Below are 12,862 nucleotides of genomic sequence, written 5' to 3' on the forward strand. Positions count from 1 at the left end.
GCAATGTATGAGAGCAGCACTGGAGACAGGAAGGCGGAATAGGGATACACAGGAATGGCGCGGGGAGGATAATGAGCTGCAGTTTAGTTGGGTGGCAGTGACAGTTTCCTCTTTTGGGAAACTTGGTAGCCCTGACACATTCCAATTTTTAATGTTTTTTCTGGAGAGTCAGTCAAGTTACCCACAAGCAGACCAAAGCAGGCTCAAAGACAGAAAAAGTATAACTGAAATAAAATAAACACTGCTTTTACTCAGGCTAAGGAGGGTCGGGGTGGGGGAAGGAAGATATGATAAAGGACTGGACAAAATAAAACAGATACAAATACTCAACTCCCAGTATGCTTCTCTTTGAATTTCATGTTAAGGCCAGGGAGCCATCTATTGAATAAACACAAAGTAGATATCTAGTTTGATAACTGATAATTAGCCAAATTGAAAAATAAGGGACAAATAGATGTTTATTTTTCATTAACAAAGAAAAGAGGATGATGATGACGATAATCATAACGACAACAATAAAAACAGCAGCCATCTATTTACTGAACATCTGCCACGAGCCAAGTGCTACCCAGGTGCTTTGTACACTGCTCTACAGCACCACAGAAACTCATTATTAACTCTGAAATGAGTTTCAGAGATGAGGAAGCCAGCATTCAAAGAAGTTAGCCACCTTTGTCAAAGAAAACAATACAGACATTGCTATGTTTTTTCTTTCAACATATAAAAGATAATTTAAATGCAATTGATAAAAGGCTTTTTCCTCTCCAATTATTTACTAAAACTATTTAAATATCAATTTCTTCTTCTCTTTCATTTATTCTATACAAAAGTGTTGCTTGACTTCACAAATTAACATTTGTTTTTCTTAAGGAAAGAAAAAACAGATTAGAGTCTGGTTTGATCCATTTTTTTTTTTTTATGAACTTACAGAAGGATGAGAAGAGATGGAATGAAGTCTGAAGAAAAAACGCACATACATCTCACGGAATATCTGATACAATTTGGAAGGTTCATGGTACAGAAAACAAAGTGGTGCAACTGAAAGAACAAAAAAATTAATTAATAATATTGCAGAACTACTAAAATTAAAAAAATAAGTTCACAAAACATGAAAGAATATTTTCTAGTAATAATATTCATTCATAGACAAGTTTAGAATCATATATATATTTTTTTTCATGTTGAAAAGGGAATATATGCACACGTAAAAAACTGAGTCATTAAAAATTAAAAAGAAGGGAGTAAATTATAAAATATTATAATCTCAACAGTAGAATAAGAATGACACAATGGAACTATATAGGGATATTGAAAATTCAAAGTAACTTTTAAAAAATACATGAAGTCAAGTCTCTCTTTTTTTCAATTGCAATAATAAGAAAGTGACAATCAGGTAATTCATTTTTACTTTGTCCCACAAAGGATCTTTTGAAATTTTTAATTTTTGAAGTCAGGTAAGTAAAATATAAGATGATGTACGACTAGCTTTTAGAATGATGGTCTTCAACTAACTGAATTTGAAAATTAAAATTTTGATTAACAGTTTAGGCTATTGGTCTATATTGGCATATCTCAATATGTATCTAGACAGTTTTCATAGGCTTAAAATAAAACAACTCTAAGAATTTATTTCTCTAATGAATTTGAATTAAGTTTTCTTTTGTACCCAGTTCATGGCAATTAAGCACAGGTGGGTCAACTCAACCAGACAGCCCATAGCTGACTGTCAGAAAGTCAGATTTTAAAATCAGATGCTGACCTGACAGTCTGATTATTCTGTACTTGCAAACGTGGTCATGCTTTTCATCTTTTCAAGACTCAAGAATTTTAGGCAGCATAAATACACTTATAATGCAGATATATAAAACTGCATTACCTAAATATTAATTTTAATAAAAGTGACTTACTTACTGGGTAATTTCATCTATGATATAGATCAGACAGGTAAGAAGGTCTTGGGCTCTATAATGTCAGTGATGCCCTGAGGGCAGTAGGCATTAAGTAAGCAGGGAAACCAATGAGCCAACTCAGCTCACTTCCTTCTGACAATGTGAAAGGAAAAAATGATAAAAAATTTTAAATTCTGACAAAACAAAAATTCGATTATCTGGGATAAATGGCGGTGCACAGTATTACTGATGAATAAATTATCAAAAACTAGCATTGCAACTGAGAAATTTCACTTTTTGAAGGGCAAAAGAGAGACAAATCAATTTTAGGGTGGTAAATATCTAAATACATCCAAAAAAAAATTCCTTTTATATATATGTATAGGAAAAGACTTTTATGTTATATATATATATGTTTAAAAACTAACAGCCATGTCCTTTCACTTCAAAACTAATTTTAAAAAATTATTTTACTATCAAAATAAATTACTACTTATTTAAATAGCCCCAACTGAGGTATTCTATATATTTAAAAAGAATAACTCACATTCTAATTGCAACAACCTAAGAAAAAGCAATGTGGCACAAATACATGGTATTATTACAAATTCAAAATGAAGGTTTGGAATTCATTTACTTTTTGTGATGATGCATATTCTCCCCTCCAACTTCTTAAGTTATTGATATTTAAAAACTTGTAATTTGAATCTAAAGATTTTAAAGATTCAGTAATCATTAATGATCATTTCCAGTGAAGGAATGAAAGAGAATTTTAAAATCAGCACTTCTCTATAAACATATATAATATAGAAAACGTTATAATCAGTTATTATTCAAGATGCCACAATTGTTGATGTTGAATTCCCTTATACAGCTATGAAATGGAAAAGTTTTAGTCCATTACATTTAATATGTAAAAAATCTTCTACATGACTTTATTTTCCATTTTAAGCATCTTTCCCTATTTGGTTCTTCCATAAAAATGAATTAGCTCATCATCTTTTTAACCAATTAAATACTGCACTATAGGAATTTATTTATGAAATCATAATATACTACACCTACAATAAAAAACTTCATTAATCTACATATGCGGAAAAGGAGAACGCCAGTTTAAATTAGAGAAAAGTTTTGAATAAATTTTTAAAAGAGGTAAGTATTATAATTTTAAAGAAATACAGTAACTAAAACTAAAATGGCCTAGTACTATGTAGAGTTCCTGGGGATAAGTTGCGATTATGCTAGTATACTGGTTCTAAATAAGTGGTCGCTGCTCTAAACTATTTGTGGATGCTTAACATATTTTTCTAAGATAGTATAAACTGTATATCAAACATTTTGCATCACCTATTTCCTTAGCGAACGTTTCCCGCTTGGGTGTATAAACTTTAACCTATTAAAACGACCAGAAATGTGAATAGGCAGGAGTCAAAGATGTATTTTGTACCCTGAGAGTTGTTAGAAGATTTAAACTTTCCTGACATTATTAACTGTTCTCCAAATCGCTCAAGTACACTTTTTAAAAACTAATTACTTGAAAAATGCTTGCAGTTGGAATTATTAAAATAAAAGAATAAAAGGGCTAATAACATTTTTTATTATTAAAGGTAAAAATTTATATTCTTAACCTTTTTAGGTTTTCTATTTTAAATTCCTCACATATTTATAAAAGAGAAAAGTGCTGGAACCTCACTATAACATTATGTGTTACATTACGAAATTTTGGTTGCTCAAGAGAATAAAGCCAAGGGCAGCATAATGCAAAATTCCTAGGCACTTTGAATCCTTTTCATTGTATGCTGGTTTTAAAAGTTTTATATTATGTCATTCATGATGACTGTCTGATGCTGAACACTTGAGGGGTTTTCTTACAAAGAAAAGTGTTAATTTATTGCTGATTCTTTTTACAAAAGTAAACATTAATGTATATTTCTGTTTAGTCTAAAGGTTGGGAAGTAGGAATAGTTGGGACAACAATCTTCAACAAGCTCATATGTAATGCATGAAAATTTAAAAATTAAGTGGCACTTAAGGCATAGAACATTCTTCCTCTTGCTAATCTTTGTTATGCTTCCTGCATTCCTCATTCAATGATACGTGAGGCCACAAAGGTGCTCAGGGCTCTCAAACCTGCACGTGCGTTTGTCACGTGTGCCTCAGGATGACTGGATGCTTCAGTGTCACTGTTGCTGTGCATACCAGCCAGTCTGGAGAAATCATGGACTCACACTCAGTGTCGTCCCTCCCTTTGCATTCTTTCTGACCTATTATTTTTTTTAAAGACTTATGAAAATTAGTTTAGGAATTTAAGCCATCTCATTTTACATCTATTAGAACTAAACATCAATGTGTAGCTCTAATTTCCATTGAATTAGAAAATGGTAAACCACAGAACCATTTTCCTGGTATGTCCAATTCTAATTTGACAAGCAATCACCATCTGAGCAATTATGATGCCCTTTTTTTGAAAAAATTTTTAATTGGACATATAAACAGATATCAAATCCAATGTTTAAAAATGTTCACAATAACATTGTTAAGTGTGTGGGTGATGTAATATAAAGTGTGATTTTCATGTTTAATTTTCTAAAGTGTAATAAAAACAGTGAATATTTTAAAGCCCAACTTACCATACATTGAAAATCCATGAAAAGGGATTACACCTAAAAAAATAAAAAAGTATTTATTTTCAATTAGTATACCCACTGAATTATTAGGTAAACTTTAGAGGATTAAATCCAAAAATAGTGAGGTTTCCTATTTTTGCTTCAACTTTGTTCATGCATGTCAGAAAGACTTAGTGATGGGTCACCAACAAAACGATAGGCTTTTTAATTCCTTTAGAAAAGCAATCTAGAGGTTTTCAATATATATCCAGTTAACTTTCTATTGATAAAGTTGAAAATTAAGACTGTGAATATGTGTTACAAAAAACAGAACAAGGCAGATCACAGAACTAAGTTTAAGAACTAACTACAATGGTCTCAGAAAGTCAATAGATAAGTCCTTCTTGAAGCAACTTCATCCTGTATATTGGAGTCCCATCTGTTAAAAAATAAGTGAGCATTTCAAGGCACCTCTTGTATAGATGCATTCCCTTATAAACTTACCACAAATTACATCACAGGATGTGGTTTAGAAAAAATATTGGCAGGAATATGGTACAAATTCAGTGTAATCTTTGGCAAGAATTATACACAAGTAAAGTGCACATCCATTTAAAAGAAAACACTCGAAGCCTAACTTGGTATGCTAAACATCTTGTCACACTCTAAGTGAAAAATTAGAACTTGTACAGCTTAGGTTCAAAATGGAAGTTCTGTAATATATACACCACCATATATCTAACACAGTACTAAATCAGGCTGCAAACACAAAAGAAAGATGAGAAGTTTACTTTTTGAAAAATAGCGCAGAAATGCTTCATTCATCAGACATGTTCAGAGGCAAAAACTTAGTGTTGGCAGAGCCTTCAGAGGTCACCTAGGGTAAGTTCTAACAAATGATAGTTCAGTCTCAGTCTAAAACATCCAGCAATAGGGGGCACATTCATTCGCAATACAACCAATTACAATTTTGAACAGGTTTAATTTGGGGGGGAGTTATTTCTCATACGGAGTGAGACTCTGGTTCCTTGTAATCCCCACTTATGTTTCCTAGTTCTGACCACAAGGGTCACATGGAACACACCTAACTTATCTTCTACGAAAACTTTCAGAAATACTGGAGGACATTGTTCTCTCCCCCACCCCTATCACCATCACCACCAGGTTGGGTTTTTTGTTTTGTTTTGTTTTGTTTTTTTGGCTCTGAGACTTTATTAGTTTCTTTAACAGTTCCTCAGATGAAGTGGTCCTGAATACCTTCTCTATTCTATTCTCCTCTGGACAAGCTGTAGTTTACCACAGTCCTTAAAGTGAGGTGATGAAAGCCTCTAAGCCTTTTTCCTCCCTACACACCCCACAGCTAAAGCACAGCACACTTGTGCAGCTGTTTCTGACCTAAGTAAAGGACTGTATTCTTATCTCTATTATATTTCCTCTTTGGTGAACCGTTCCAATATGAGATAATCCTGGATTCTCATCCTGTTATCTAATGTACTCCCTCTTCTTCCTGGGTCCACATTACTGGAAAGTTTGATAAATGCACTATCTATGTCCTCATCTAGAGCATTATAAAAATGTTGAACAAGACAGAGTGAGGACAGGACTTGTCACTAGAGACCTCCTTCCATACTGATAGTAATTCATTGATCAGCACCCTATTGTGGTAAGTTAAGAACACAGACCAGATGTCAGACAGACTTGGTTGGGTTCATCTAGCTCTGTTGTTTAAGAACTTTGTGTGCCCTTTAGGTAAGTTCCTTAATTCCCCTAACCTTCAGTTTCCTCATCTCGTAAATCAGAGACAATGCTAGAACTACATAAATGATTAAATGAGATAATGACTGTAGCTCTGCCATTAATAAATAAATAATTTAGACTCAATAAAAGTTAATTATTGATATTATTATTCACAAATTAGCTCATATTTCTTTGATGATCCTAGAAGTAATTTTATCAAAAAAAGTACAAGGAAAATCCAATATTATTCTGAACTAGTATGCCAGGTCAACCACCTTTAGAATTTTGTGCTGCATCACTCTTAAACTTCACAAGCTGTAATTCTCAGGATCTACCTTTTCCCATTTTTCCCTAGTCTTCTAGAACACACCACAGATGATTCATGTTGTCCAACTGTGTCTGAATTCTGTGTTGTTTATCATTTCCCGTTTATCTCTGTTTGATTAGCTACCCTGTTCTTTCAGAACCTTCCTGCTCTTCAAATGCTTCACACTCAATTGCAGAACTTACTTCCCCCCTCTCTAGAAGGCTGATGCCACTGACACAAATTCTCACTTGTCTGTTCTTTACCTCAAATGTTCTTCACACATTTCATCTGTTTTCTCACTTCCCTTTAGGGAGGTCTTCGGAGGAAGATGTTTCTTCCTTTCTCTTTTTCAGAGCTACCATCTTCAGCTGTGTTCTTAATCCTGTTTCCTTCACTTTCTCTCATAGAAGCTATGGTCAGATCTGTGGCTTGTCTATGTTTGGCCTGTGAGCTAAGAATGGATTTTACATTTTTGAAAGATTATTTTAAAAAACAACAAAGAGGAATATGTGGCAGAGACTGTTTGCGGCCAGCAAAATTTAAAATATTTACTATCTGGCCTTTTACAGAAAAGTTTGCCAACCTCTGCTTTGGAATCTTGCCCCATCAATTTTCCTCCTCACCCTTTTGTGTGTATCATTCAACAAATAGGAATTGAGCCTCTACTATGTGCCAGACACTGTTCTGAGGTCTGGAGCCTACTTTTTATTAGGGACAGGAAAGTCATGATAAAATAAGTGAATATATGTCAGACAGTGATAAGTGCCACAAAGAGAAATAATGGAGGGAAGGGGGAGAGAGAGGAAAAGGCTGGGGGAGGGAGGAGGTCTTACTGATAAAAGAGCCATTGAAGCTAAGTAGACGAGAGTCACCTGGTAAGAGGTGACCGGAGGCCCTGGGCTTCGCGTGGTGATTGCTGTGAACCGGGATAAGCTTCCTGAGGTCGATGGCCTGAAGGCGGAGAGTGGTGACATCAGCTCTCACCCCTACTAGTGGAGGAGCAGAGGCAAGGCGTGGGTAGGTCCTATCAAAGTACTCCTCTCTCCAGTCTCTCCTGTTTCACTGCAACCTTTCAGCCAAAGATATTACAAATACCCTTGCTAATAATAATGACACCAAAGAAGAGGAGGAGGGGGACTTTTCCATTTTCTTCCCTGGACCTTACTTTCCCATCAAACAAATCTCTAATCTCTTTCCTTGAAGCCAAGCTTAACTTTTAAAAAACTGTTCAAAGTAACTTCCTTCATTTCCACATTATATATATCCCCAGTTCCTTAAACTGGTTCCCACCCCCTCACCCCAACTCCTGATGGCTGAATCCAGGCATCTCCCCTCTGTGTGTGTCCTGGCCCCCTAGCAACCGAACGTTCCTTCTCAACCTTGAGTCCACCAGGCACTGACGACGCTGTGCAGATCAGGCTCCCTGCCTCAGAAACTTCTGCTGCTCAGTTGCTGTTTTTGTTTTGTCGTCTTTTGGACTAGCTCTCTCTTCTGCACACTCCTTAAATATAGCTACTTTCCAAGACTCTGTCATACTTGTTTTCCCTCTCCTTCCACCAGTATTCTCATTGTTAACCTGTAATTCAAACAGTAAAAACCCAGTTTCCTGCGCCTCCTTCTGGACTACCTAGTTCTGTAAACAACTCCTTAACTCCCTAGGCTTCAAGGAAGAAAGCTTTGAGTCATCTTTGCTTTCTAGTCCTCCCTCAGCCCTTATACCTAAATGTGATTGTGTTTCTTTCCTGTCCCTTTAAGATAAAGAATGCTTAACTCTTCAGGATTCAGCCACAGTCTAACATCAGCAGCTTCGTTTTTCTTCCCTACCCCGCAAGCACAACTCTAACCCTGCCAAACTGACTGCCAACCCTTCAGCCTCTGGGGCTTAAGGACAAGGGCTGTAGGCCATGCTCTCCTACACCTCTAGCTGTGCCCCAGCCCCACCCCTTCGAGATTTTATTTTATTTATTTATTTAAAAATAAATTTATTTATTTAATTTATTTATTTTTGGCTGCTTTGGTTCTTCGTTGCTGTGCGTGGCTTTCTCTAGTTGTGGCGATCGGGGCTACCCTTCAGTGCGGTGTGCAGGCTTCTCATTGCAGTGGCTTCTCTTGTTGCAGAGCACGGGCTCTAGGCATGTGGGCTTCAGTAGTTGTGGCACGTGGGCTCAGTAGTTGTGGTGCATGGGCTTAGTTGCTCCACAGCATGTGGGATCTTCCCGGGCCAGGGCTCGAACCCGTGTCCCCTGCATTGGCAGGCGGATTCTTAACCACTGCGCCACCAGGGAAGCCCCCTTCGAGATTTTAAACAATACTCCTCCTAGAAAGATCTCCCTGACAGCCCCTGACTCTCCACCCCCCAATCATTCATTAATCAGTACTCTTGTATCAGCTGATTTGCCCTGACTGGTTGAGGTACCCTTTCTCCTCTGTGAGCCTAGACAGCCCTGAGCAATTCTGGTTCCACTTTCCATCTGTGTACACTTAGGTCGCTTACTTAACCTGTTTCCTCATCCAGTACTGCTCTTAGACCAAGGCAGGAGGGCTTGGAGTAAGGGCCCTGCTCTGGCCCTCCTCTGACTATACCCCTCACCCAGAGTTCATGTCCCTCCTTTCAGACCACAACCCAGACACCCAAGACTGAAATTCCCAGCCCAAAGGCTCCTAGCCGGCTTCCAGGGTCTGCACAGCCTCTTAGGTGGAGCTACCTTCTTGATGGGTGCTCTCCTCAGGATGGAGAGGTGGGCAAAGGATGGTTATTTGAGGAAGATGTGAACAGAGCTTGGACCTGCAGGCTAGTGGGTCCACATGCATGAAGTCTGTCCAGGTGTGGGGTAGAGTCATAGATAAGAAGCGGGTGAGGGATACCACAAGCTAGGGACTTCTGAGGAGTCTAAGAATTCTGAATCTGAAACTGGCCTTCCAGACTGTTACAAAGGTATATTTTTCAAGACAAGAAAACAAAGTAGACTTTACTTATCAGTTTATTAGTCTGATTTATAACTTCTAAAAATCTAGACTTATAGTAGGTGGGCTTCCAATTGTACTCCTGCCCTGGACCCTGCAAAAATTAGGAACAGACTTTCCTTCAGCTGCAAAATGAGGACAATACCAATGAAGTTGTGAAAATTAAATAAGATGATGTATGTTACATGCCTAGCACAACACTTGATGCAAAGTCAGTACTTAACAAATGATGTTTTCATTCTCTTATCATACAATCATTTTAGTTTTTCTCTCTTCCAATGAAATAAATTACCTGAGTATAAAAACTATTCCTTATTTATCTCTATCCCCAGAGGCAAGCTTATTGCCCCGAATATAAAAGGTACTCATTAAATGTTTGTGGAATGAATATATGCAGTCCTAGAGAATCTACCTCTACCATTTTTCAACTGCTCACTTCCTTCCTACTGCCAGGGCTGAGTTCAGGCTCTGACGAACTCTTACCTATGGTCCTGCAAGAGCCTTCTAATTGGTATCCCTTTACCAAAACTCTCTGCCCTCCAACAAACTTTTGTAATGGTTCAGGTTATCTTCTAAAAAGGTTGATGAGACCATGAAAAAGACCTCTACATCTATCGAGGATTTTCCTCTGACCATTCATCCATCCACCAAGTATTTGCTGAGTTCCTACTCACACAATTAATCAATGTTTTAAAACCTACTCTGTAGCCTCTGGAGAGATTAAAATGAATATAACATTTTCTCTATATTTATGGAATTCACATTCTAGCCTTATAATATAGGCTAAGTGTCTACAGAGTGAAATTCAAAACCTTGACCTGATCTTAACCATTCATGATGGCAACCTGAGATCTATCTACCTCCCCTTTGTCATCCTGACTCTATACCGACTGTGGTACAGCACACTAGATTATTCATCATCACCAGAACTCATCATGCACTTTCATACTTTGGTAGCTTTGAACTTGGTAATTCTGTACCATGAATTGCTTTAATGTCTATCAAAACCTTGCTAAGGACAAGTAACACCTCAGAGAAACATACCAAATCTCTTAATCATAATTAAATGCTCATTCTTCTGCATTCTCATGGCACTTTGTTCACATTTCCATCACTATAATTTCACTGTATTTTGCGTTATCATTAGCTGTTTAACAGATTGCTCTAGAGGACGGGAAATATGTTTTATTCATTTTTGTATGCATTTTATGATGCCACATAGTTGATAATGAATATAGTTTTGCTGAATGAATGAATGGGTAGATGGGTAAGTTAATGATGAATAGAGAAGGAGCAAGAAATTTGTTGGTCTCTAGGCGGGAGATCAGGATTCCACTGTGGGCTTATCAGAAACCAGCTGGGTAACCGTAGGAAAGTCATCAAACCTCCTGAGCTTCAGTAATTGGTTGTCTTTAAAAGGGACTAAGATTGTCTCTGAAATATCATCTAACTCTAGAGTTCTATGTTCAACAGTTATGTCTAGGGCAAATACAGAAAAATTTGTGAGACTTGAAGAAAACTGGACATATGAGAATCTTCCAATGGTTAAGATTCTTTATCAACTTAAAAGTTTTTTGCTTTCTAAAAACAAAAAGTTCAAAACCAGATTAGATACACACACTGAAAGTCAATATTCCTAATGACACTATAGCCACCAGCTCTAGTTCAATGGAATACTTAGGAGGGCCCAAAGACCATCTTTCTTCTTTAATTTCTCTCTTTGTTTATATCTTTGGTTAAGTCTCTTTTTCTTCTTGTGAACACCCATCTTTTTCTATCTTCCCTAATTTCAGCTTCATTTTATTTCCATTATTGATTATAAACTTTTAACAAATAATTTTAAAATTCATCTTCGCCTAATCATGTTGACATGTGAAAGAAAAACTAAGAGAGAAAAATAAGTTCATAAATAGAAGGCATATTTTGATATCTTACAAAAATATAAGTATACATTATATCTTTCTAAATACTAAATATCAAAGCAGGTTGCTATTATACAAAACCCCTATATTCTTACTGCAAAAACACTTTTTCCTTCCTCTATTAAGTACTGCAGAAACCTTTAAACAAGCATGTTAAAGTAGTCAGAAATGAAGACCTTACTCTTATTACTTTCATCTTCTACAAATATTAATGAAAGATGTCCTAAGTATAGGAATACCTTAATCAGGACAGAGCGCTTTTCGTTAGGAAGGTTAGAGTGAATGAATTAGTGAACTGCCAAGAAGCAAAAGGGATGCATGTATTAAGATGACCCATGGTTAATCACACTTTTACCATATTTCCCCCAAGTCCTGAAATCTATAGCTGCTCTAAAAGCAGCTAGGTTATAAGCTATTTGAGGCAAGGGCCACAATTCATACTGTGTATCGTCTTCAGCACCCAGCATAGTATTTTCTACAAGTGAGATGTTCAATATATGTTGTTAATGATGGAAATTCAAGCATTTATAAGTATAATCACAGCTTATAAATAAGATACTAAAGTATTAGATTCATTTATGAATAAGCAATTAACATATAGGACAGGAGGCTCTCAATAACTCAGTGTTGAAATTATAAATGGCCCACAAAGTCATACAGACATGCATTCGAGTCTTGTGTGTCTCCAGGAAAGTTACCAACACTCTCTGAGTCTCTATTTTCATTTTTGAAAATGGAGATAAATAATACTAACTTCACTGGGTTGTACTAAAGCACCAACGAGTTAATGTATTTAAAGCATACCAGTATAGTATTTAGTACACAGCAGATGCTCACTAACTATAGCTATTTTATGCTCTCAGAAGGGAGAGTACCACATTTAAGTATCAGCTTAAACCTAAGGAAAAAAAAATTTTGTCAGTATTAAATAAAGGTTCACTTCTGCTTAATCAAGATTAACCAGGGCTTAAGATTCCAGAAGAGGGTACATAGTTTGCTCTGTTGAAGAAGGACAAAGTCAGATTCTGGCAAACAAAAGTAGGAGGCATAAGAAGCAGTGAACTCATTAACACTCTAGGGCACATACCACCTAAAACATTTCTTTGATCTCAGAGGCTGTCATGTTCTTGACCAGTTTTTCAAAATCCTTTCCTTTCCCTCTCACCACTTCAGTCTTTCAAGGGTCAAGTTTCATCCCTGGCCTTCATCCAAGAGTGTACTTTTAACAGGCATTGGGATGCTTGGGACACCATCGCTAATCTGGCCTCAGAGTTCTACAAGTCTGCTATGAGTAATTATTTTAAGATCTTAGTCTACCTCTATCTAACTGAAGAAAGTCTAAAATATTAACTGCCTACTCCATTCAATAGAAATAACTTTATAAAGTAATGATTTAATGGGCCTTTGACATAGTCCAGAATGGTAAACATCATCAAC

At 36.4% G+C, this 12,862-nt stretch overlaps 1 protein-coding gene across 6 annotated transcripts in view; it reads right to left on the reverse strand.

Moving 5' to 3' along the window:
- TBC1D19 (TBC1 domain family member 19) overlaps window positions 1–12,862 on the reverse strand; it is a 162,626-nt gene that overhangs the window by 15,690 nt on the left and 134,074 nt on the right. For all 6 annotated transcript variants that reach the window (XM_057547469.1, XM_057547470.1, XM_057547471.1 and 3 more), the window contains 2 exons: window positions 4,520–4,552; window positions 929–1,038 (listed from right to left, as the gene is read on the reverse strand). In XM_057547469.1, the coding sequence (XP_057403452.1) occupies window positions 929–1,038; window positions 4,520–4,552 (143 nt within the window). The remainder of the gene's footprint in view (window positions 1–928; window positions 1,039–4,519; window positions 4,553–12,862) is intronic.

This window comes from Balaenoptera acutorostrata, chromosome 5 (genome assembly GCF_949987535.1).
Source record: "Balaenoptera acutorostrata chromosome 5, mBalAcu1.1, whole genome shotgun sequence".
NCBI lineage: Eukaryota > Metazoa > Chordata > Mammalia > Artiodactyla > Balaenopteridae > Balaenoptera > Balaenoptera acutorostrata.